Genomic DNA, 27,237 nt, shown 5'->3' with positions numbered 1-27,237 from the left:
AAACCCACAAGCTCCATTTCCCAATAACAATTGCTATGCAAAATTGCTATTTGTAAAACAAATGTTTCTATTACCACATGACATAGTGTGGTATAAGGGCGCTTATTACGCAAATTGCTGACATAACTTAATAGTATCTTCCCTCCTGTTGCTTTTTAATTTGACATTAAGCACCTGAGGTTTGAGGTTTTAATCAAACAGCATTGAATGAGGCCATATATAAAATCAAATGAGAGTTTTTTCCCCAATTATTTCATTCATTGTTTATACCTACCAAATTGTAAAATAGTCTTAGAAATGCATTAACTGATTGTCTCTTCCACTGCTTGACCATGCAGGCTTGTATTCAATTGGCACAGTAGAGCAGAATAGTGAAGCATGTGGGCTCTGGCTCAGTGTGTAACCCAGGGCAAGTTGGTTATCTCTTTAAGTCTCATTTTCGTCATCTGTAAAATGGAGATAATGATAGTCCCTCCTTCTTGTGGTCATTGAGAGGATTAAACGAAATAACCCTGGGAAAGCATTAGCCACGGGCTGGAGCATACCCAGTGCTCAGCACTTATGAAGATGATGAATTTGAGAGCTCATACTGAAACATCACAATTGTTATATATTTTAGAGCAGAAATATTCTAAGAACTATATTAACCATTATGCTTAGCCAAAACAATCAGAGCAGAAGCATGCAAAGCATCATTCTCAGCTCAGCGCAGGGCTCGCCCAGATCAGGCTGCTGGCCTCCCAGGCAGCACATGCCCAGGAAAGCGGCTAGAGTGAGCAGTAATTTCAGTTATTGTAGACATGGGGGACGGGGGAGCAGCTGGCAAGGCCCACAGATCAGGCAAGGGCAGACTGGCCTCAGTTGAGGCTGTATTAGAGGTTAGTAGAGGGAAGGCAGCAACTTGGGACAAAACAGGCAGCTGATCAGATTCGAGAAAACAGACAATGGTATAGGCAGCAACAGCAATAGATCAAGCCCAGAGACAGAGGGCTGAGGTTCAGCCAGCTGGAGGGTTCTAGTAGGAGTCAGGGGCCCAGAGAATCCCCCAGGGAGACACCTCATTGACAGCATTTCACTTGGAGCAAAGACTTTTGACCCTGAAGTTCCAAATGGACTCACTGGTTGTTAGAGGAAGCTCATCTCTTTATGACAGGCTTAGCCAAGGGGGGCCAGGGGTCATCCTATCCCCTCCATGAACTTGAGGTCTCAGAGAGAGGTAAAACCAAGTCTTCCTGTCTGGGGATTCCTGAGAGTATCTATCAACCCTGTGGGTCTGGCAGGCTGGTCAAAGTGGAGCAGAGTCACTGTCCTTTCATTGGTCAGTGACCACCAAAAAGATATTAGAATGAATCTTCCTGAAAGAGGTCCCAGCAGAGTGATGACCATGGGAGATAAAACAACCCTAGCTAGTTATACTAGCTCCAAACAACTAAGCATAACATTTTAAAAATTATGACTTGAGGGGCCGGCCCCATGGCCTAGTGGTTAAGTTTGGCTTGCACCACTTCAGTGGCCTGGGTTCAATTCCTGGGCGTGGACCTACACCACTCAGCGGCGGCCACGCTGTGGCAGCAACCCACATACAAAATAGAGGAAGATTGGCAGATGTTAGCTCAGGGAAAATCTTCCTCAAGCAAAAAGAGGAAGCTTGGCAGCAGATGTTAGCTCAGGGTGAATCTTTCTCAGCAAAAAAAAATTATGACTTGAGCCAGCCCTGATGGTCTAGTGGTTCAAGTTCAGTGATCTCACCACTTTGGCAGCCTGGGTTCGTTTCCCAGTCGTGAAACCACACCACCTGCCTGTTGCTTGCCATGCTGTGGCAGGGGCTCACATAGAAGAACTAGAAGGACTTACATCTAGGTATACAACCATGTCCTGGGGCTTTGGGGAGAAAAAAAAATTATGACGTGAATATTTTACCTGCCTGACAAACTATAGACTTGAGAATTTCCCAGCATCTTATATTTTCATGTTTTATTTTGTACATTCATGTCACACCACTGTCATCATCAATACCAAAGTTGTTATTATAATCAATAACCTCTATTGGTATTCTGGGCAAGGTCTGCTTGCTTTCTGAAGCTAGTTCCAACAATATTTTTGAAAACCAGATTTGATTCTCACTGTTTATAGGCAGCCAGGAGTGAGGCAGACTTCCACACACTGAATAGAGCCCTCCTTATCCCCCAAGCGCAGAGCTAAGGCATGGTGATGTGGTGGGGAGCAGGACGCCACCCCCAATCCGCCTGACACACCCCACAAGAAACCACTGCTGGGGATACTGGAGAGAGGAAACCTCCTCTGCTAACACACAAAAGGGGACCTGAGGCTAGGGTACACTAAATAAGGTAGAGCTGTTAGCGAAGCTGTGCAAGGATAGAAATAAACGTGATGACCCATGACGGGGAAGAACGTGCACTTATGCACAAAACACTTGAGGTGCTAGAATCAAAGCAGTGTGGCAGCGTACACATAAAGCAAAGATAGACTCTTCCAGAATTTCAATAAAGCCAGGAGGCTAACTAAAACCATTACATATCACTGGACTCCACACTGGCTGACGTTGTCGGAATGGAGGCTGTGAGAAAGCACAGAGGCAGTACATCGGGACCTCCACCTCACGGGCAGAGTGACTTCTGATCTTCAGTTTCTATCATTCAAATAAAATCTTTGAAGTCATTTAATTTCCACTTTCTATTGGCATACATAGCGAAGGCATCCCAAACAATCAATTTTCACATTATTTTTCATTCGCAAATCATGAGTTAAATACAAACTATTAAACTCAGACATTTTCCAGTGTGGTTCATGAGCGCCCTCTAGTGATAGTGAGTCCAGTTAAGACCATTCACTCCCACCAACAATTGTCTGAAAACAGTGCAGGTTCACTAAGCAATCAATTTTTGCTGTCAGCTAACAATAGATCTTATCCCACTGTTATTTGCACAGCTATAAACTCAACTTACTGCTTCTATTTAGATTCTATAACTAGATAAAACTGTTCATTAAGGAATATGCAACACAATTATCTGAAGACACAGAAGCAAGTGCCCAGCAACTGATGAATGGATAGAGAAGATGTGGTATATACATAAAATGGAATACGACTCAGCCATAAAAAACACAAAATCGTGCCATTTGCGACAACAGAGATGGACCTTGAGGGTACTATGCTAAGTGAAATAAGTCAGACAGAGAAAGACAAACACCGTATGATATCACTCATGTGTGGAAGATAAACAAACACGTGGATAAGCAGAACAGATTAGTTGTTACCAGAGGGGAAGTGGGTGGGAGGAGGCCAAAAGGGATGAAGGGGCACATACATTATTTTGGCTGTTTGGTTTGCAACTTTTTACAGCTGAATAAACATCATTGCAAAGTAGTCAAGGAAGATTTTTTTGAAAATAACACGCTTGTATAGTTACTTCATTCTCTTCCTAGCTTCTCTCAGCACTCCAGTGACTACCATAAAGGACCGCAATGACTAAATCCACAAAACCCTGCATTACAATTGCCTGACCATATATTGCCTACTACATTTGGCATGTTTTTAAAAAAAAAATAAAGACTTGCATCAGATTCCTTCATTCTTTAGCTTTGTACCCCAGAGTTCCTAAATTGGTGACCCCTGGCACAATTGTGGTCTGTAGGCATGGTCTATTTACGTTTTAAACTTTCTTACTGTTGCCAACATTTAAAAACCTGGATTTTTGGCATCTCCTGGGGAAACAAAATGACCTTTGGCCACGTCTGTCCTGCATCCCTACATGGCAACATGCTTCCAGGAGTGAGTGCAGCTGCTCTTTGGGTGAGGCCTGTGTCCTTCGGTTAGCCGGTCACAACTCAGCCCACATCAGTCACACGGTTACTCACCTGGCCCCTGTAGGAATTTGGGTTGCAATCCCTGAGTTTGTGACCCCTTTTAATTCTTCCTATGAAAGTTCTCTTTGTAATCCTTATAACCAAGTTAATCGTCTATCATATTAGCTCCACAAAATGCTACCAGAGGCACAGACTAAAAGGAACATGCCGTTGTAAAGAAAAGTAAAAAGATATTCTCACTAACAGAGGAATGTCAACAAACAAGTAGTTTAGGTTGATGTCAAACGCAATCAATTCCCTCAGCCTTGATCAAGTTCACCTTGTGTTTATGAATGGTGTCTTTGCTTTGAGACCACAAAGCCCTCACTGTGGGTTCACATACAGCAAATAAGCACCATCAATCCTATCGCAAACCACCTGCTCCCCTAGAGCCAGAGTCCCGGTGCCCGGCAATGGGCCAGGCAGGTCATGAAAAGGAAGCGGGGCACTCACGGGCGTGCTGCTGTCCGAGAAGGTGTTCATGCTGACGGAGCTGCTCAGCTTGTCTGAGGACACGGAGGGCGGGGACGGGCTCCTCTTCTCCAGGGGGTCCCGCCGCTGCAGGTGCTTGCGCCACGCACGCTGAATGCTGCAACAGAAAGCCAGCACACGCCGTCACTCCCCGGCACAGCCCGCAGGCTCAGGAAAGCACCAGGAGGCTGAAGGATGGGCAACAGGTGGAGTGTGACGCGGGAAATCAGAAGACCTGGATGATCTGTCTCACTGGCTGACTTTCACAGACTCGGCTGAGCTAAACCGGTCTACAAGAGTCAACGTAGGCAGAAAAAATCATCAAAATGAAACCAGTTTGCACATGCACTTTGATACAAGGGACACAAAATCTTTCAATTCTCATCCTCTGTTTCAAGTGAGAATAATGCACAGGCTGACCTGTCAGCCATCCATTCACTCGGTACGACACTGTTGAGGGACATTTTGCGCGGGGGTCAGCCCCGGCTCCTGACGGGCTGCAGTGCAGCTGCAGGCTGCCATCACACAGGGAAGGGCGCCCGGGCACTACGCAGTGGAGTCTGCATGGCCAGACGCAGTGACCTGGCTTTGAGGACAAGACAGGCAAGAGCCCTGCGGTCACAGACTCTACACACTGTGGAAGGAAGCAGGTAGTGTACCACAAATGAGCAAAAACATGGACAGAGAAGACAAAACATCAGAAAGCTCAAGTAACACCTAATTAGGTGCTGCTTGAGATCCCACCCAAGGAAGCTGTTTATTTGCTGTGATTAGCATCCAAAAAGTCATCCTCTGCTTTGGATAATAGAAACCTAATCTTTGTGACAGCTAAAGACTTTTTCCCACTTGGCCTGGCTTCTAATCTTCGAGATTAACATCTAGGTTTTCACGGGTGCTCAGTGAACAAAAGCTACCCTCTCCTGGGGGTCAGCCAGACATGAAGACCAATGGTCCGGATTCAGCCTCTTAAAATAGTTTAAAAGAGTTGCACTAATTCCATCACTATCTGTTCTAGAGTCCTGGAAGTATCTGGTCTTCTATAATTCATCGACAGACTAAGACCAAGTACTAAGACCACGTACTAAGTTACTAAGGCTCTGTGAATTATAATGCTCAAGGAAAAGTCCAGAAGCTGCAGTGAAACAATACCTTGGGAGCAGAGGCCAATTTTCCTGGAGCTGTGAAACTTAAGCTTCAGGGGCCCTTACTTAGAGGCCAGGAGCTTCTTCCAAGACCCTACAAGGTGCTCTTTATGGTTTGTGAAAAACTGCAAAAGTACGGGCCAGCCCGGGGGTGTAGCGGTTAAGTTCGTGCACTCTGCTTCAGCGGCCTGGGCTTCACAGGTTTGGATCCTGGGCACAGACCAACGCACCGCTTGTCAAGCCATGCTGTGGCGGCACTCCATATAAAGTAGAGGAAGATGGCATGGACGTTAGCTCAGGGCCAATCTTCTTTAGCAAAAAAGAGGAGGATTGGCAATGGATGTTAGGTCAGGGCTAATCTTCCTCACACGAACACAAAAAAAAATTGCAAAAGTAGATAGTTTTTAGGTTTTTTTTAAGGGCCCTCCAAATTATATGTACACTCTAGGCCTTTTTAAAGCAGGATCTGACCCTGCCTTGGGTTATGTGTGGTCACTGTTTTATATGCAATGCCTGCTCAAAATGCATCCTTATTCATTTATTTTTCTTTGGTTCAAAGATTTTAAACAGAATCTCAAAGAAGGTCCTGTAAGATTACATGCCTGAGTTTGGTAGTCCCGTTGCTTCTTCTGGGACCCATTTTATTAAGGGAGTATCAAACTTTTGGAAGCTGTTAGTGATATCCACATCATCTAATGTGAGTCTCCCAGAGCCCTGCTGACAAGTTCTGCTGCTTGAGGGTACCTAAAGTCTGCAAACCTGCCTATCAAGGGCTTAAACATGTGTGACATTTTAAAGGTGACTTAAAAAATAGAAAATACTGACAACTCATAGAACGCCCACAACTTTATAAGACTTGGAGGTATTCCTCTCTCTCTCTCTTTTTAATTGCCTTGATTATTCAGCAAATATAGAAAGAAAATGTAGTGGCTATTTGGGATATTAGATTTTAGCTTGTTGAACACTAGGGGGCAGTGTGACACTTTTAAAGAACAAACAATGCTGGGCAAAACAGAGATAAGGTCTGCAAAGGGTCCCCTTCCCCCTCCTGGTCTATGGAATCTGGAAGGTGACACACCAGTTTTCCTTAAATCAGAGATTAAGAAGACAATATTCTTTTCTTCCAAGTGGATGGATATTCTTTTCTTTTTTAATTGACAAGAGAATGTGACAATATTAAATACCTTTAAAATGTGTATTAACATCACTTGTAAGTCCACTCACTTCCTTAATAAACAAGCTATTTTAATTTTTTAATATTTACCTTACTATCCTTGTCCACATATATGGAAACAATTTTACTTAGTTGAAAGCGTATTACACTATATTTTATTCTTTTTTGAAATTTAATATGATACAAATATTTCCCATGTTTTACTTGTCCTTCATAATTACAGTTTTAACACCTGCATGACAGGCTGGACAATGTCTTTAAACAAGCATCAGGGGTTAAAAATGAGAGACCAGTCATGTCCTATGAGACTATTACTCTAAATTGCTACTTAGCTTTTTTTGTGTGTGTGTGAGGAAGATCAGCCCTGAGCTAACATCAGATGCCAATTCTCCTCTTTTTGCCAAGGAAGATTGGCCCTGGGCTAACATCTGTGCCCATCTTCTTCTACTTTATATGGGATGCTGCCACAGCATGGCCTGACAAGCGGTACGTTGGTGCGTGCTCGGGATCCAAACCTGCGAACCCTCGGGCTGCCGAAGCGGAATGCGAGCACTTAACCGCTGCGCCACTGGGCTGGCCCCAATGTAGCTTTTTTTTAATGGTGGAGTCACGTTATTATTACTCTCTATATCATAGAAAAGTGTTTGCATCACACTATTCACTCCCCTTTGACCACACCAACCCGACCTTCGTAGATCAAATTGTTCTAATATTAGCTCACTGAGTACCATCTCCAAATGCTATTTTACTCTAAGAGGAAAATGGAGAAGTGACTCACTCCTTGGTCTTGGAGAATCATTGTCTGCCTTCTCGCCCTAGCTTCACCACAATTCCTATTCCTGAGTCTCTTTACGGCTGCAGAGTAAAGCCTGAACACGAGCTACCTTGACGTTTTTACTTCTGAAACTAAGCAATGCCATCAATATAACTCTTTAAAGGCTGGTTGCAGTGACAGAGCACATTTTGTGTGTTCCTATATTTTGAATTATAAATAAAGTGTAGAAGTTTATTTGAAAATAGATGATAAACACATTTTTTAATAATTTTTTTTGCTAGGTCAATTCCTATTTATCTTCTCGCATTCGCCTGCCTCTGCCCTCTCTCATGTATCCCTGTCTGTTTTACAGTGCAGATGGCTCTGCACTCACAGCCATTTGGGCACTCACAGCCTGTGCCATCCTGGTTGTCACCGGATGTCCTTACATAGAAGGCTAGAAGAGAGAGCTCTCCGAGAGCTAGGATGCTTAGAGGAGGTTTGAGGGAGTCCTGGTACTTTAGCCTTGAAGGACGGATGCGATTTAGATCGATGGGGAGGAAGAGGAAAGACCGTGGGCAAAGGCAATGAAGTGAGGGTACCAGGCAGGAAGAGGGTCCCAGGGAAGAGTGGTGGGCCTCCAGGCTGTGAGGACAGGAAGAGGATCCCAGATGTCGCCTGGGGCCAGACTGCGGGCAGACGGAGCAGCACCTGCTTCTTGTGAGGGGAACCCCATACTGGCACAGTTGATTACTGTGAGACATTTCAATGTTTCCAGAACTGTCAGAAATGTGGATTTTTATGTGAATGTTACTAATTCTTAAATGTTACTAAATCATTTTTAAAATTTCAAAATACATTGTTACCCAAGTAGGCTGAATTTGAGGATGGCAAAAAAAGAGGACACAAGTCTGAGTCTCTTGGGACACAATGGATAATTACATATAGCTCTTTTTGTGCGTATTCTCTCACTCAATCCTCAGCACAAGTGGGCTTGAGGAAGGCACTATTATCATAGTGGTAGGTTTTTCCTGCCCAACATTAATTTCTCCTTCTTTTTGTTCCAACATCCATTTTCCTTTGAAGATCCACCAGCCCTCAGTCCATGAGCTTTAGATGGGGCAGACCCTACCCTCCGTGGTAGAGCAGCTCGTGTGAGCTGGGGCTGACCAATCAGAGGGCACTGACTGCTCAGGGATGACACACGGCTCAAGCCAGGCCAATGAGAGACTACTGGAGATTCTCAGCTACTAGGGTGTAAGCACAGGGCTGTCTGTGGCCACTTGGCCATAATGCTGGGAGAGCCCCTGCGAGAATGAAGCAATGATGTGGAGAGCAGAGCTTACAGAAGAGGACAGACAGAGATGCCTGGTGACCTTGCTTGACCACCGGGGTCTAGCTGTGTTTGCGGCACGGTAGCCAATGGGTGTGTCTGTTAGGTGTGCCAACGTAATCTCTTTTTATACTTTAATTAGTTTGAGTTGAGTGTCTCTTACTTGGAACCAAGAGTGCTGGCCAACAAGATGGGAACTGACAGTCCCGACACTTGGCTCAGATCCCGTCTCCCCATTACATTGCGCTCCCTCCTTATGGTTCAGCAAAAGGCAGAAATGGAGAAGGAAGCAAGACGGTAGATTCGGCTTGTCACATACTGACTTTGAGTGGATAAGCAGAATCCCTATTTGTTCGTCTCTGTTAGTTAAATTTTCTACTTGCAACTAAAAGCTACCCTAACAAATAAGTCCTGTTTTGATTATTTGGTGTCTGCCCCAACCCCGTATCCTGATACAAACCTGCCCAGTGCCAGTAAAGGCCACTGCATGCAACAGGCAGGCTGTCCACAGCATTTGCCCACATCTCTAGCCTGCTTCCCTTCCACTCCAGTTTCTGCCCAGTTTGTAACTCCTGACTTCAGCTCCCTGCTTTCAGTGTTGGTACTTCCTAAGCATCATGGACTTATGCTCTTCTGGATCCTTCTGAAGATTTTTTTACCAACACCTATGACCACCTTGACTGTCAACAACCCCTAAATCCCTCACAGATAGGAATCTGGGCAACTCGGGTCTTGGCTCTTTTCTTTATGACGACTGAGAAGACTTCAGAAATAAGGCACATACAGGCTGCTGAGTCTATGAAAGAGAACAGTAGCTCCAGGAGATATTAACCACTCGGGAAGAAGAGCATCCGATCAGGCCAGTCCAGACAGCTATTTTGCAACGAGTCCCCTTCCTCCACTAGATTGGGACGCCCTTGAGGACAGTGACCACGTGTGTCCATCATATCTGCACAGTTCTAGGAATATGGCAAGTAGGTGATCAACAAATACATTCCCCTAAGTTTGTGGCCCAGAAATAGCTCAAAAAATGCTCAAAGAAGAAAAAAGTTCTACCTTATGAGGAATGTGTTTAGAAACAGAGTGTGTTTATTGTTGTCTTTAGCTCTGTGACATCTGTTTGATATTTTCTTATATTTTCTACCTCTTTGTTGAAATTCTCCCTGTGTCCATCCATTCTTCTCCCAAGTCTGGTGAGCATCTTTATGACCATTACTTTGAATTCTTTATCAGGGAAATTACTTACCTCCGTTTCATTAAGGTTTTTTCTGAGGTTTTTTCTTGTTCTTTAGTTTGGAACATATTCCTTTGTTTCTTCATTTTCTTGACTCTCTGTGTTGGTTTTCATGCAGTAGGTGAAGGAGCCACCTCTCCAGTCTTGAAGGCTTGGCCTCGTGTAGGGGATGAACCTTATGCTTCAACCCTGCCTCAGCTCTTGGTTGTCTCTCAAACCTTTGTGATGGTCCAAGCAGCCTATTTTCTCTTTAGCGGCTCTCAGTAGTTGAAGTGTGCAAAGACCTGTTATTGTCCCAAAGGGGAGGAACTCTGTCAGTGCCTAGATTCGGACTGACTGGAAGCCAGGCCCTCAGGCAGCAGCTTTAAAAGAATGCAAATATATACAGTCTTGTGGGACCGCAAGCATAAGCCCTGCTGTCCACCAGAGCCGGGCGATCTGGAGGTGACCCTGGGTGGCAGTCGCAAAAATCGGGGCTCCAGAGGAGAGTATAAGCTCCTTTCTGGAAGATACCAGCCAGCTGGAGCGGGACAGCGGCAGAGCGCAAAGACTGCGGCCGCCGGCCTCCCTCCCCGACAGCCCCTCCGGAGCCCCTGCGAGTGGGCCAGACCCGAAGCCTGCCCCTCCGGGCAAAGCTCCCAGACAAGCTGGTGGGCCTCTTCCTCAGCCAGCCTGGGGTGTGCTTCAGGCTGCCGTCCGCGCGCGGCCCCGGGGTGGGAGTCGGCCCACAACTGTCTCTCTGCTTGTTTCTGCCCCGGCCTCCAGGGCCAGGCGATCAACGGGTGTCCCCTGGGTGGCAGCCATATCACCCAGGGCAGCACACGTGTGCGGACGCCCCCTGCCCGCGGTACCGCTGTGGGGCCGGGGCAGAGATGAAGACGGCGCCGCCGCGGGGCGAGGGGCAGAGCAGAGCCGGCGCCCGCCGAGGACGGGGAAGAAGGAAGAGGAAGGAAAGGAGAAAAGAAAAGGAAGAACAACAAACGACGGTGCGCACCGCTCCCGCCGGACAGAGGGAGTGCGGGCGGACAGCGCCCTCCAGCTCCGCCAGGAGAGGCCGGCGGCGACGCGGCCCCGGCGGGGCCTCGGGGCGTGGGCGGGGCCTCGGGACGTGGGCGGGGGCCTCGGGGCGTGGGCGGGGCTCGGGGGCGTGGGCGGGGCCTCGGGGCGTGGGCGGGGCCTCGGGCGCGCACGGGCCGGGGTTTGGGGCTCGGTCCGGGGGCCAGAGGCAAGGTCAAGCCTCTGCCTCCCGGGGAGCCCCCACGGCCGGTCTCTCGCCTGGGGGCCCACCCCCTTCCCCGTTGTTTCTCCCCAGTTGGCCCGTGTGAAGGGGTCGCTCCTGCAGTTTGGGGGCTTTTTTCCAGTGGAAGTTCTTCCATAAGTAGCTATAGATTCGGTGTGTTCGCGGAAGGACGTGAGTTCAGGATCTTCTTACGCCGCCATCTTGAACCGAAACCTCCCCGAAAGGAAGTGTGTTTAGATTGTTACTGGTTCTTGCCCCATTTTACTTCTCATTGCCTGTGGCCTTAGGCAAAATGCTAAACTTACTGGCCTGTGTTTTGCTTATCCACAAAATGGGAATAACAATGACTGCTTTGTAATTCCTGCAAGGAGTCAAGGATAAGGTATCTAAGTCACTTAGCCCCAAACTGGACAAATAGAGGTCCTAGATAATCAAAACCACAGTGAGATATGACCTCATGCCTGTCCGCAATGTATCATCAAAAAACAGATAACAAGTGTTGAAGAGGATGTGGAGAAAGGGAACCCTCGTGCACTGTTGGTGGGAATATAAAATTGGTGCAGCCACTACGGAAAACAGTATGGAGGTTCCTCAAAAAATTAAAAATAGAAATACCGTATAATCCACAAATCCACTTTTGAGGATATATCCAAAGAAAATGAAAATACTAATTCAAAATATATATGCATCCCTGTTATTCGCACCATTATTCACAAGCCAAGACTTGGAAGCAGCCTAAGTGTCCATTGATAGATAAATGAATAAAGAAGATGTGGTATATATACACACGCAATAGAATATTAGCCATAAAAAAGAATGAAATCTTCCATTTGCCACGATGTGGATGAACCTAGAGGGTATTATGCTCAGCAAAATAAGTCAGACAGAGAAAGACAAATACTGCATGATTTTACTTATATGTGGAATCTAAAAAACAAATGAACAAACAACGCAAAACAGAAACAGCCTCATAAATACAGAGAACAAACTGGTAGTCATGAGAGAGGAGGAGGATGGGGGGTTGGCAAAATAGCTAAAAGGGATTAAGAGGTATGAACTTCTAGTTATAAAATAAATCAGTCATGGGCATGTAATGTACAACATAGGGAATATTGTCAATAATATTTGTAATAACTTTGTACAGTGAAGATGGTTACTAGACTTATCATGGCGATCATTTTGTAATGTGTATAAATGTCAAATCACTATGCCGATGTACACCTGAAACTAACACAGTATTGTACATCAACTATACTTCAAGAAAAAAAAGAAAATCAAAGACTTTCAAATATTTTTAAGTAACGTGCAAATCATATACATTGATATGATATGCTGGATTCCTCAGGCTCTTTACTGGCAATGTTTTATTAGTCTAATTTGACATAAAAATATGTTTGGAAAAAGCACAATTGCATGGAAAAGATATATTTTCTAAATGTTTTCCTTGGATTTTCTCATTGAAAGCTCACTACAATCCTTTAAGACATGGTTAGTGTTCTCATCTTACAGAAGAGTGCAACTGCAGCCCAGAGAGGTACACAGGGTTCTCAAGGTCACACAGCTGGTAGGAGGCAGGGCTGAGATTTGAAGCTAGATTGCTCTAACTCCAAAGTCTGTCCTCTCAAGCACTCTTCTCTCATATCTTCTTTGAATTAAACTTTTGACTAAGGCTGACAGGCATTACTCTCAAACAAATGCAATTTAACCAGGCTTTACTGAGAAATATCTTTGAAATTCTTTTGGGAATTGTCTTCTTTCTCCAGAGGGTGTCTGATTGTCTCTCTCCTTCATAGAATCTAAATGTTGTTTAGTTTTTTACATTTGATTTTGTTTCACTAAATCAAATAAAAAATGAGAGGAATTGAACATATTTAATGAGCAGACTTTTAAAAGGTGATTTGTATCCAGTAGATGTCTATGTTGTTCCGTCAGGAAATAAACATATTGTTAAGAATAAGGAGAAGGATTGCACACAGTCAATGGACAACGTTTAAACGACGCTTTGTATTTGGAAGACGCGTTTTCAATCTTACTACAACGTGCCAGGTGTGACCCCGCGGGGCGGGCAGAGGTCTGATGGGGTGCGGAGCGTCGCTCCCTTCCTTGGCAGTCGGGCCTCCTCTCACGCGTGGCTCACCCCAGACGCCGTCCCAGCCCGGCCCTTGAGAACACGCTCCTCCTTCGTCCCGGAGTGTCGCGAGAGCCTTCCTGGGGTGCTCTCACTTCACTTTTGCTCTCACGGAGTCTTCTGACTTGAGAGGCTTGCCTTCGCTTCATCTGCAGCAAACCTGCCTTTCACCTCCCAAATGACTTTTTACTGATAGCTGTGCAATCTTGATCGCTTTCGCCTTTTTGACGCGGTCCTTTGATCCTCCAGGTCTAAAACTCAACATTACCTGTTACGGGTCGCATTCATGAACCAGATGATATACCTTTCATGATATTTCCTCAATCCACCCTCCACACACGTTCTTTCCTGCAGGTCTCTCTGCGTCCTTCCACTGACATTTTACACTGCCACATACAGGTTTGGGCTTTCTTATCAAATTCTTTCCTTTTTATGTTGTTCTGAGTGTGAGGAAGCAACTGAGACCCTTTCCTGCCCCATGCTCACCCCCCAGGGCTCTCACTAGTGCAGGGATTCGGTGGAGGTGCTCACTGTCAACAGTCCCCATCTCGCCTTATCCTCTGTGTCCAGAGATGGGCCTGCCGGTGTCCATCCCACCTCAGGGCTTGCGGGGGCTGGACTGTCCAGACACCTTCACTGGAACCTCCTACTCTCTCCTCCCCATCAGGGAGGGGAGAGGAGAGTTTGAAGGAAAGCAGATTTTAAGGTGTAACAGCCCTCACTTCTCTCTAGCCCCCAGGGGAAGGTAGATGTTCAGGCTGGTTCCCATCAACAGAAGTCAGAAGACCCTAAGAGAGAGCCTGGGAAGTTTGACTCTGGAACCTGGGACAAGGGCCAGTCTTTCATACCCAGTGCTCTGCAGGCCTAAAGAATGTCTCTTGGGAAAGGGGATAGGGGTGTGCCAAGATCCTCCCTGTCGAGGATGCCAAGGTCAGCCTGGGGGAGACAGCCCCGCAGAGCAAGGACCACAATGAGGGGTGCAGCCTACACCATTGGTGGGGGGCTCAGGGGAGACCCAGTGACCCTTCCCACAGGGTCCCAACCCTTAGAGCTATTTTATTTATTTATTTGTTTGTTTGTTTTTTGGTGAGGAAGACTGGCCTTGAGCTAACATCTGTTGCCAATCTTCCTCTTTTTGATGAGGAAGATTGGCTCCGGCTAACGTCCATGTCCATCTTCCTCTACTTTATGTGTGGGATGCTGCCACAGCATGGCTAGACAAGTGGTGGGTCCGAACCTGCAAAGCCTGGGCCGCCACAGCGGAACGCGCCAACTTAACCACTACGCCACTGACCCAGCCCTCCTTAGAGGGCCTTAGAGTTATTTTAAAGGAAACAACTGTCTGGGAGCAAAAGTTTTCACCATCCACAGGAAAACCAGAGCAGCCCTGGTGTTGAGCACAGGAGAGATGGGTGAGGTGACACCAAGGAGGCGCGGAGGAAGGAGGGGAGACAGGAGAGCAGAAAAAGGAGAGAGAAGGGAGGGGAGCAGGCTGCACAGCTGCAGGAAAGGTCTAATGTGTGTGAGGGGAGATGTTCAACTTGTCACGACGGTTAAGAATTTAACAACCAGATTAGACAAGAGGCACTGAACAGGAGTAAATTCTCCAATGGGACTCAAATTCCATTATGGGGCCAGATTCAGTTTTCTCTCCCTCATCCCCCTGCAGTGAGTGGAAATGGGGTTTGGAGTTGTTAGAAGAGATAAAGCTGTTCCGTTTGCATCTCACTGAGCTGAGGCTTCTCCATCACACCAGCTGCACATAGAATCCACACTCTCTGGGCCGGCTCGAGTCCCAGGCACAGACTTTGTCTACCTGCTCCTCCTCCCGGCACCTACCCCTCCGCCTCTACGCATTAGAGGTGATGAAAACCAAACAAGACCAGGGAGGTTTCCTAACCTCGTTTCAGCATTCAAATTAAACACTCCAATTTTTCACGCAACCAACTTCCCTTCCCAGCGCTTTTTCATTTAAGAGGATGTTATCTTAATGAGAAAAATTCCTAAGGATAAGGCAACCCATGTTTGGAAACTAACATCTTGCAATGAGGCTGACACACTGCTTACAAAGAACGATTCATAGCCAGATTCATTATTCAGTTAGTAGGTAGGCGCAGCCTCCCCGCAGGGGACCCCACTGCTTCAGAAGCCATGTTTGAACTTCACCTTAAGAGGGAGTCCTGTGCGCTCACTCAAGGCAAGCTTTTTCCTGATAACCAAGGTAAGGTAGAGTTACAGAAGTATGTACTAATATTTGCTTTATCCAGCAGGATATTATACATCTTCATCACTTCTGTTTGAAGTCCAAATCCAGCAGTTGCTTATTGCTTTTCAAAGTTGTACCTCAAGGATCCCTTCTTCAGGTTGGCTTCTTTTCTAAAAGATTCCTCTTTGGACTTTTTGCTAATGATCAGTGATCCTGGCCAAACTCAGACATAGTTAATTTCTCAGATATGTGCTTCTTAGAGTGTTAAGCTGAATGTGTGTGTGTGTGTTATATACACCCTCACAAGCAATTCTTGTATGTACCCCTGAAGGAAAATCAGAATGGGAAAGGATTACAGAGATCAGGTGTGAATAGTCTAAAACTGTGTCTAAGGTGATTATGACAGGCCCCTTCTCTACTTAAAAATGGTTTTAGATCTTAGTTTTATTTTTGTTAATACTAAGATGTTTTTAGAACTATTTTTATGCAATAGTCACTTATAGTGGGGCAAGGTGACTCACATTTGGCTTTAGTAAGAGAGAATAAAAAATAAAAGGATAGGAAGTGAGAAAGAAAGAGAAGAGATATTTTTCCAAAATACTTGGATGCGAGGGGAATGGAAATAGGAAGAAGGAAGTGGGTTGAAAGGGTGTGTGTGTGTGTGTGTACGTCTGTGATAACGGAATGGCCTGAGGTGGAAATAACCAAGTTGTTCCTAGGTGGAATTAACGATGTTACTAAGATGAAAGACAGTAGAAAATCATCCTGGAAGTTGAACAGTACTCTGTCTGAAAGGGGAAACCCAAGAAATGAAGTGATGACAGTCCAATAATTCCTGATACTATCCAGCAGATGGTGCTGTGTGCCCAAAACAGCTTTGCTGCCGCTTATAACAGGGAAAAATAGTGTGTGACACATAAATCTGAAATAAATAATGTGTAATTCTTGTACCTCAAATTCCAGAGTAGTTCAGGAATTAATAAAACGAGAACTGTAAAAGTAATCCTTTAATGTAAACTTTGAAATAACTTACATTTTCACCTTTGATTCCAAGGGCTGTAGATTGAGGTGACATTTTTCAATGTTATTTTCCACATCCATGGCCAGCTGGTGACTGCAAACAGAAACAATATCTCAATATAGCTCAAGTCAGAAAGTTAACATTTATAGCAATAATACTGCCAATTTGTATGTATTTGAAAAAGCAGATATATACTCAATTTGTTCATTTTGATTTATTAGCAGAGTTCTAAAAGTTCCTATTGATGGATGATGAATCATAACCATACCATAGAAAGAAGATATTGTTTTGCTTTTTACTTTTGCTGTTCCTTTCATTTCTACCACTCAGCTCAGCATTCACATCCAAGGCATGAAAGGCACTTCCTCCAAGTGAGAGGAAAGCAGACTATTGGACCATTTCAGGGCAGCAGGTAACATAAGGAGAGTGTCATAAGTCCCACGGCATCATCCCACTGGAAAGTTGTGGAGAAGATCTCATCCATCCCCAGGGGTGCCGCTGCCATTGGACCATTCCCCCTTTCATCCTGTAAGTTTTGTCAGAGCTCTCAACATGAACAAAGCATGACTCTTTACCCTGGAGAATGACAGAGAACTCTAGACATACGGTCACTGCTGCTAATGAGCTTATAAGATGATCACTGGTGCTACAAGGGTCAAGGAAGGCTTCACGGAGGAGGTGGCACTGGGCTGGGTTTTGAAGAATGGAAAGGAATTAGGTAAGGTGAGATGTGAAAGTTGGTACATATGAGGAAGATAGCAAAACAAAGGAGTAGAGGTGAAAAATTCAGGTTATTTTTAGACAATAAAGAGAGCAATTTGGTGGAAGCGAAGCATAAAAGTAGGAGTAAAAGGAAATAAGTTTGGAAACCAGAAGAGTAATAGTTACTAACCAAATAGTGTGTACAAAACACTGTCAGAGACATTTTACACGTATTATCCTATTTAATTTTCACAGTTGCCTCTATCAATTAAGTTGTACAGTTGAGAAATCTGAAGCTTAGAGAGATTATGTTCAACTCAGCAGAAACCACATTAAAACTCAAGTCTCGGGGCCAGCCCGGTGGCGCAAGCGGTTAGGTGCACGCGCTCCGCTGCGGCGGCCCGGGGTTCGCTGGTTCGGATCCCGGGCGCGCACCGACGCACTGCTTGGTAAGCCATGCTGTGGCGGCGTCCCATATAAAGTGGAGGAAGATGGGCACCGATGTTAGCCCAGGGCCGTCTTCCTCAGCGAAGAAAAAGAGGAGGATTGGCGGATGTTAGCTCAGGGCTGATCTCCTCACAAAAAAAAAAAAAAAAAAAAAAAAAAAACTCAAGTCTCACCACCACAAAGTATTGCTTGGAGGATTTTAACATCAGACTTATTAAACTTAATTCTACTGATTGTGGTTTTCATAGGTAAAGTATTTGACATCCCAATCCAATACACTTGCATGTGGTAAGGGGGTGTGTGTGTGTGTGTTTAAAACTGAAAGTTTCAAGAAACATTATTTCCCAAATGAATGTAATGTACTCTATTTTTTATTATATTTCAGATTTCTTTAAAAGGCCAGCGTTGCCCCATCAAATTTATTTAATAAACCATCAATGGATTGTGATCTACAGTGTGAAAAACATTGCTACAGGGAAACATAAAGCATTTAGAGCAGGAAAATGTGATGAATGGGATGTTTAAGGATGGTTTGCGGTGAGATCGAGCAAGAAGAATGAAGGAAAATATTTAGGAGGGTATTCAAATTGGCCAGATAATGAGGACCAGGATTCTGGTAATAGTAAAGAAAAAGAAAAAATTGTGCCAGAGGCATCATTGGGATAATAAAGGTATGTTCTCCTCTTCAGAAAGGAATAGTTGGTGGGGAAAACATGGTAGGTCAGATAAATTTGTACATGGCCACTAGGTGGTGCCATCAGCCCAAGATAGCTTTGTGTTTGCCCAGCTAGGACGCAGTGGGGCAAGGAAAAAAACACCCTTGTTTGTTCTGTGTCATTGGTATTCGGGGTCCATTATTAATTCATCCTTATTCACTCATTTATGGATATATTGAATGTCTTCTATGTGCCAGGAATGATGTAAAGCATGGGGGCTACAAGGGTGAAAACACTAGATGTGGTCCCTATTCTTATGGTCTTACAGTCTAGGAGAAGATGGATATTAACCAAGTAATTACAAATGTGATGGATGTTACTAAAGGGGAAACACAGAGGGCCCTAACTCAGGGTCAGTGAAAGTTTGAAAGTTTCATTTTTATAATTCTGAAACCAAGAATGAAGAGCTTGAAAAGTCTTCCCTAGACTAAGAAACTTTGAGATAAGCTTTGCTAACTGTGGCTGTGCGTACTCAGCATAATCAACCGTTATTCAAGACTAACCAGGTCTTTCTGTCCCTCCTTAGCATATAAGTGAGCTGTCTTTTGCAGGAAGTCAAGGTCCAGACGTCAAGATTCAGCTTCACGAGGCCAAGTGCAGGCTGAAGATGAAAACTAACCAGAAAAGTCCAGACAGTCAAGGGAAAAGAAATTCAGTCTTCAAGGCCAAATGCAGGCTGGTGGGAAGGTGCCAACTCACATGGCCACACGCTCCCCCTCCCCTACCTAAAGCCCCAGCACATGCTCTCCCGCCCCTACCTAACACTGCAGATAAAAACTCCTACCTTTTTCCCTTCGAGGAGGTGGATCTGAGTTCTAGCTCCTATCTCCTTGTTTCACTGCCTTTTGATAATAAACCTCTTTCCTTGCCATCTGATGTTTCAGTTATTGGCCCTACTGTGTGAACCTGTGTTTATGTGCAGTAACAATTCTATGTTCTTGCAGGGACAACAGCTTTATAACAAGGATGCTTTAAGATTTTGTAAACTAAACTCCTTAATAACAAATTAGCAGATTGGACAGCACAGATATATGTGAGGTGTGGACCTGGAGATACACTGCAACCAAAGACAAAGCTCAGGTTTTTGTAAAAAGAAAAATGTTTTATAATATGAAAAAATTTGCTAATTTGGGGTTACAATTTATACTTCCTCAACAAACTATAAACTACAAATACCTGTAGGTTTAAATGGGATAGCTTTAGTTCGTTCCATCAGTAACTGTCTGTGGGTGATTAGTAATTACTCAGGAGAGTAGTGACTTGCAATCACACATTTCCTACCAGAGAGCCAGCCTGATTCAATACTTACAAAAAATAGTAGTCAGCCTAAGCTCTTACTTAAGTTAACAAATGATTACCAAAAACAATCGAGTCATGTTTGTTTGTCAAGTCATGTTTGTACCAATTCATGGCCTTACTAATTGCTCTTCTCTGTGTGTGAGCACATGCCAAGCTTCACTGAGTGTGTGTGCCTGTGTGTGTGTGCTTGTGTACAGATGCACTTGATTGGCCCTGCACATGGTATCAAGTAGAATGGAGTTGCAGCCTCCCCTCCCTTCACGCTGACCGTCCCCCACAACACCCTGTTAAGCATTCAGAACAAACGTGATGTTCCTAGGGGGGATAACTCATCAGCTGCTATGACACCTCTCTCACTTAACTGGGGGTCATTTCAAGTAGCTGAGATGATTTACAACAGCACCTAAGTCAGATACAGCTATAATGAAATGCCTAATCTGCCCACTCAGAGTACACCGATTTTTCAATCAAATTCGACAGCTTTCAAGGACACAGCCCTGCCCTGAAGCAGACCAGGAAAATCTCCAGAATTCCAGGCAAAGGGGTATAGTTGTTCAGGCTGGGAGCCACTGTTTGTTTTCTCTCTGTCCTGGAGAAGCATGAAAGGGAGCTCACCCCGCAGGCCTGTGGGCTTTGAGGGAAGACTTTAATTCCCATCCCTGAAATTCCTCAATCATGATTGGGAAAAACAAGCATACAAAGCAGACTGGCCATTTCAAGGAGCTTGCAGGTTTCCCAGGCCTCTAGATAATAAGGAACGAATGGGGGAGGGGAGGCAGGAGCCCACACATATGCCGTTAATCTTCACATATCTTCCTGAGGGCAGAGAGCCGGGAAAGATACATGTTGGTGTTGGCAAGACATTCAATATAGAGTTGTGGTCAATTAGCAGGAAAAAACTTCCAGAGTTTACTTCTTACATTAAAATCAATAATGAAAAACCAGCATAGCCAAATTTAATAAATAAATGGGCTGAACATCACAGAGAAAGTATGTCCTCAGTGAATTCAACTGCATGCGATTATTAAATAACCAAAAGGAATCTGAAATTCATTGACCACTGGTTGTCAGCCCCAGTTCCTCATTAGAATCACAGGAAGGAAGCTTTCAGGAGTGCTGATTCCAGGACCTCAGCCCCAGAGACTCAGATTCAGTTTGTGTGGGGTAGGGCTCACACTAGAGTGTTTTCATTAAACTCCTCGAGTGATTCTGAGTAGAGCCAGGGTGAAGAACCACTGATCTAATACCATAACGCTCATCTCCATAGAACAAAAACCCTCTCGTTTCAGCCAAAAACTCTAGTTATTATTGTATACGTATAGCTATAGTGATGGTGGTAGTGGCGGGGTGGAAAAATTGAACTATTTTATTCTTATTTATTCATATCGATGAGAACAGACATAACAAGGATGAATTACATCCATAGATAACCCAGAAACTTCATTTGATCAGAGGGCTGAAGCTGTCCTTCAAGTGGTCACGTGGCAAATTCTTAGAATCATGGAGATGGAATGAACCTGAGAAGCTGCCTATCCCAACACCCACCCAGGTGCAAAGGGAAGGAGCAGACGTTGAGGGCACCATGCCATCCTGAGGGGTCTCATCTAATGCTCTCAATTAGACTGTCAAGCCAGTATTATTATCTTCATTTTTAAAGATGGGGAAACTGGGGCTCAGGGTGGTTAAATAATTTGTCCAGACTCACAAAGCTAGGAAAAAGCACAAAGAGGAATCAAATCCAAAGTTTTCCATTTTCAGGAGTGTTTTCAACAGCATCTCAGATGGATGGTCATTTATACTCTTCTTGGGCACTTCCAGTGTCTACCAGCTCACTCCTTAACAAAGAAGTCCACTCTGTTGGACAAGCTGACTTTTTACAAAAGTTATCATTTTTCTGGGTCACAGAGCTGTTGCTCCACAAATCCTGCTCATTGATCTTCCTAGGGCAAGAAGAGCAATTCAGTCCCTCTTTTACAGGACAATTCCTTCAGATGTTTAAGGACGGCTGTTATGTTCCCTCTGAGATTTTTTCTTCTCCAAGCAACACATCCTCAGCTCTTTGTAGTAGTTTCACACGTTCCAGAACCCTCACAATTTTAATTGACTTCCTCTGGTGCTCTTGGGGATGTCAACGTGACTTTCAGATGTGGTGCCCGGAGCCAAGCACGACACCCACATGGGCTTGACATTGGGACTGAGCAACGGTGGAGAGCAGGGAACATCCCAGCCTGGATTTGATTCTCATCCTCACCACTCTTAGCTGAGTGTATTCAGACAAGTGCTGAAAGCTCTGAGCCTCTGTCCCTGTCTGCAATGGAAATAATGATGCCTACATCAACAGGCTATAATCAGAATTCAATGAGGAGACATCTGTGAGCACTCAGCAATACAGAGGACATTGTAAAAGCTCAATAAACGACAATTAACTTTTTCTTCTTCTGTCTTGTCAGTGCATGCCTACTAGTCAGTCTAATATCGCAGTAACGTTTTCAGAAGCCGTATAAAATCATGATGTCTTGTTAACATCAGATAAAACCTCTAAGCATTTATCCACAAATTAAAATCAGAATATATCTCTCACATGTTCTAGTTGTACAATTTTTAAAAAACCTAAATGGAAGACTTTACTTTTATCTCTGTTCAATTTTGTCTCTTTCTTGCTTGCTTTTTTTTTCAGCTCAGTTTTGTTCCATTCTGCAGTGTTATTTTGAATGTTCATTCTATCAGTTTTAGTGCAACCCTTGTGCTTCTTGCAAATTGCTGATTGCCTGCTATAGACGTCACTGATGAAAGGCCAAAAACAGGGCAGGGTTAGGTTTCAAGCCCTCAGACACCCCTCCAGAAACATCTCCACGCATCATATTACTGTTAATCAGTACAGCTTGTGTACCGTAGCTCAACAGTCATAAATCTATCTAACTCTATTTCACGTAAGCCCAATCTCTGGGTCCTGACCACAATGATATCATGAGAAACCGTCCAATTTACTTTTTCATTTTGCCTTGCCAGGTAGGTTTTTTTCATGCAAGCTTTTCAACCTCACAAATAATTTTCTTTAGTATTTTTTACTTACTTTTCAAGTAAATTTTTTCCATCATTATTTTCCATCATTGCATTAACTTGTGTTAAAGAATTCTGCAATCTTTTCATTTCTTCCTGTGAAAAAGAAAAGAAGTGTCTTACAAATTGACCCCATGTACTTATGGCAATAATATTTGAGGACAATTATTAGCAAAATTGACATTGGGACTGAGTAAGAATTATAATAATAAGAATTATAATAATCATTGTTAAGAATTCTGGACTTTGTAGTGGATTAAGTGCTTAAACATAGAATATAATTTGATCTTTGATCAAATTAGAATACAACACTGCCACTCAAATTGCATGACTTTTTTCATCACTAAAGATAATGCTTCCTGTTGTTTTTCCAGAATGGACATATGTTTGTGTGGATCCACCCACCTCTTCCCATTTTCCTCTATCAATGGCATTATCTTTGCTGGTTGCCAGGTGAGGGGCTCTAACAAACGTGAGCTGGGGTTGGCTGTTCAGCAACCATCCTCTCTTGTTTCTTGGTAACTCTTCCCTGACACACACATACACACAAAAACCACACACACACCTTCCCTGAACCTCAGGCATCTAGTCTCTGTAATCTCATCCCTCAGCCACAGTGGTTGGTTCAGCAATGCGACAGAAGATGGCCCAGGTTTCTGGTGAGACTTCCTGTCCCCAGTCTTGCTGTTAGTCACAGTGGGATTTAAGGAAGACCCACAGAACTCTGGTCCTGGGAAGACCACCATTCCTGAGGTCGCACTACTTGCCTCATCATCACGAACTGCTGAAGTGCCAAGAGGAAGCCCCAGGCAGAACTAATTACTCATTTGCCCCTAAAAGACCATCAGAACTAGTCTCAACATGCTTCTAACACACCAGCCATCCGAGTCTCCTAGGTAATCCCCCATTACCCAATCTCTTTAACTTCACATTTCACTGTAAGGTCCCAGAATTTGACCTAATCACCACCTCTTCCCAATCCCTCCAACCTTTCCACCAAGCCCTTTGGAACTCACATTCTGTCATCAGCAAAATCCTCTATCTCCTCAACTTCTTTGAACGTTCCCTTAATTATCTTCTTCTAACTGAACACTGCTTCACTCTTCTGGGGACAGCTAAGGTTTTGTTAGAGCAAGAAGATCAAAGAACTGTTTAGAAAAGAGTTTTAGGATATAAGGGATGACAAACTTGGCTGAGTCCCTGAGCACACCTTCTCCCTTGTGGTCCCCTTAAGAGGTGGCCATTTTTCCCCTACATGCTATGCACTACATAGTCTCTCTCCTCATTACTGTTCCCAGACCCCTCTCACTCCTACAAAATCTCAGCTCCTCTGGAAACATGCCAGCAGCCTGTCCTAGGCTTCTGTCCTCTTCTCTTCCCTGTCTATCCTCTCTCCTCAGGAGGTCTTATCCAGTCCCATGGCTTTAAATTTATATTTGGACCTGACCTCTCCCTCTGCATCCATTTGCCAACCTGGCAGCTCCATGTGCATGTCTGACAGGCAATTCATGTTCAAAACCAAAGTCTTGATTTCTCTGCCCATATGCTCACCCAAAACTCCTTCTTCACCATTCCTTCCTCATTTTAGCAAATGGCATCAGTATTTGCCTAGATATGCAGAGCCAAAACCTAAGAGTCAGGCTTTGCTCCCTTCTTCCTCTCACAATCCACAGTCAGTCAATCAGCTAATCTTGTCAGCCCCAGCTTCAAAATATATCTGGAACTTGACTACTACTTCTCAGTCTGGTCTAAGCCAACTTCAGTAGACTCCTGTCTCCCTGCTTCCCTTGTTAGCCCACTTCAGTCAAGCCTCCTCACATCAGGCGGCATGATCTTTTACTATCTGGGCTTTCTTCTTTAAGTGTGTGAAATGTACATATCATAAGTGTGTCATACAATGATTTTTGACAAATGCATACTTTGGTAGAACTACCACCCAAACCAAAATATAGAACATCTCTCTTACTCCAGAAAGTTCCTTTGTGTCCCTCTACAATCAATTCCCCTCTCCCAAAGGCACCCCTGTTCTGATTTCTATCACCATAGATTAATTTTGCCTGTTCTAGAATTTCATATAAGATTATCTATTCTTTTGTGTCTGGCTTAATTCACTCAACATTACATTTTGACATTAGTTTGCTAAACAAATGTTAATTGTTTAAACTTCACTTCAGTGTTTAGAGAAGAACTTTGTTTTCTTCCTCTGAATTTTAGAGCCTGAGGATTTTGAAGTGTGAGAAAACCTGGAACTCTAATAGAAGCATTTGCTGCTGTGAGAGATGCTAGCTGGAGGAAAAAGATAACACAGCAAAGAGGATGGAGACAAGGAAAACAGCCAAGGAGCCAGAGCCCCAGGGATGCTGTGGACTTCTGGGTCCAAGTGGAACTTGAAACCAGCATATTGATGGACTTTTCAGTTTCATGAGCCAATAGATTCTCTCATTTGCTTACGGCACTTTGGGTTGAGATTTCTGTTTTTTGCAATTGAAAGAATCCTAACTCAGAAGTGAGCTACAACCTAGGGCTACATAATACAAAATCCTAACTAGATGAACTGTAGAACTATAAAAGTCCCGAAGTGGACAGTGGTGGTGGTGTTGTTTTGTTTCATTTTAGCAGCGTCTTAAAAATGTGTTATTCAGAAGACCAATGGATGAAGCAGGCCATGGTCTTGGATTTCTTTTCATTAGAGGCTGGTGCTGTGGTATCCAACACTGGTATAACCAACCTCATGTGAAGAACATGTCTGTGTCTTCTGCAAAGTTGCTGTATATGACACTGGATACTTTGCTAAATTTTTCTCTTATATAAAAGAGAGAAAATATAAAAGAATTAAATTTTAGGATTTAGTACTAGGGGTTAGTTTCCCCCTTTTGATATAGTAATAGTGCACTTCTTTTCATCAGCAAGAGCAACTTATAAGTCTTACAGAGCTTTGTTTATTTTGCCTTGGCTGCCAGAAGCTTAAGCTACATTAAATATTCAATTGCCAAGACTATTCTTTTCAGGCTATTAGTACAATTATTCCTCCCTCTTTCACTACATGATGTGTAAACGTCTTTATTTTTATTTTAACTCTCTTACATGTGTGCTTTTCACAGTAAGTGGAAGGGAGTACTATGTAAGCAGAGTAGGATAAATGGGTAGGAAGATAGAGATGACAGATAGGCAGATACATACATACATACATACATAGACAGACAGATAGATAGATAGATAGATAGATAGACAGATAGATAGGTAGGTAGATAGATAGATAGACAGATAGACAGACAGACAGATAGGTAGATAGATAGATAGGTAGACAGAGCATCCTTTTCAATCTTATACATGGCATTTTATTTTCAAGGTGTAGCTTACTCTTTAGCACTATAGATGGTGCTTCCTTATTCTAAGAATAAGCCTCTACATTGATTCTCTATTTTCCCCCAACTATCCCACCTAATCCTCCATCATATCCCATCCCACCTCTGCTGACATAAGCGATAAATCTAGGTCATATGATAGGTCAGGCTTGAAGCCACTTTTATACAGAAAGGGAATAGGTTCGATAAGAATCCTTAGTTATTCTTGAAAATCAGAGGAGGATTTTTGAGTCATAAACTTTTCCTTTTCACCCCCTGCATTATGATCAGGAGAGAGTCTGAGCTGTCCGTAGTCCTGGCACCTTCCTTCTCTAAGGCGTGCCTGTGGTGTGCTCTCCTTTACTTTCTCCCTGGGAGTGTGGGAGGCAGAGAGGAAAGGGCTCTTGTGCTCTGTGCCAGCCACTCCCTTCTCCTGGGCTTTCTCACCGCGGGGAGCTTGGGGTGGAAGGGCTTTGAAGTGGCATTTTATTCAGTCTGACTATCCACGTTCTAGGAAATCATATTAAACATCAGGTCAACGACTAACAAGAGCTTTCTGACCAGCTGCTCTGCTGACAATTTGGAGGATTGATTTCATCATTTGGTTATTTAAGCTAACTATACAGAAACACAACTGGCCTGGAAGTTCCAAACCATGTCCTCATTTTCTGGAGATAGATAAGGAAGTCAGCTTGCCTAACAGATCTTCACTCAGAATTTCACTGTTTGAGAAAGTTTTGCTTGAATTTACCATTAAAGACATCTACAAACTGATCTTGCCCTTCATGGGTTCCTCCCACTAGTCCTCCTCGTCTCTGATTTCGCATCTAGCAATGTCATTTCATTACAGAAACTGACATGGCTCCTGGTGGATTCCTAGGTCTCAGCCAAGGTCTGGCGCCCAGCTTGCCACCCCCTGCCCCGCCTCACGCGCCCTGCCCCACACACTCCCTCTCCAGGTCTAGTCATATGAAACTTCACACCAGCCTGGAACTCACGTGCTCTCTTACCGGACATTCGTGGACAGTGTGCCTCCAACCCTTCTGCCGGCCCACACCAATTCTTCCTTCCTTCCTTCCTTCCAACTTTCCCCTCCTCCATG

General features: G+C 44.2%; 1 protein-coding gene across 1 annotated transcript; it reads right to left on the bottom strand.

Annotated features, from left to right (window-relative positions):
- Positions 1–1,206: 1,206 nt before the first annotated feature.
- On the bottom strand, positions 1,207–25,524 carry IQCJ (IQ motif containing J). Its single transcript, XM_058555624.1, has 6 exons — positions 25,516–25,524; positions 22,852–22,887; positions 17,023–17,093; positions 16,580–16,660; positions 4,208–4,453; positions 1,207–1,309 (listed from the first exon to the last, which is right to left on the bottom strand). The coding sequence occupies exons 1-6, from the start codon at positions 25,522–25,524 to the stop codon at positions 1,207–1,209; spliced, it is 546 nt and encodes a 181-aa protein (XP_058411607.1).
- Between the last annotated feature and the right edge of the window lie 1,713 nt (positions 25,525–27,237).

The sequence above is a fragment of the Diceros bicornis genome, chromosome 15 (assembly GCF_020826845.1).
Source record: "Diceros bicornis minor isolate mBicDic1 chromosome 15, mDicBic1.mat.cur, whole genome shotgun sequence".
Taxonomy (NCBI): Eukaryota; Metazoa; Chordata; class Mammalia; order Perissodactyla; family Rhinocerotidae; genus Diceros; species Diceros bicornis.
The sequence above is the reverse complement of the archived record's forward strand: the minus strand, read 5'-3'. Positions and strand labels throughout refer to the sequence as shown.

What these genes read in the sequence shown, in the direction of transcription:
- IQCJ (XM_058555624.1), bottom strand. An exon ending in ATCTTCTCCACAACTTTCCA is followed by an intron (nt 16,661 to 17,022) that starts GTGGGATGATGC and finishes TTCTGTTTGCAG; the next exon opens with TCACCAGCTGGCCATGGATG. An exon ending in ATTGATGGTGCTTATTTGCT is followed by an intron (nt 1,310 to 4,207) that starts GTATGTGAACCC and finishes GACCAATGAAAG; the next exon opens with GACAGTGACTCTGCTCCACT.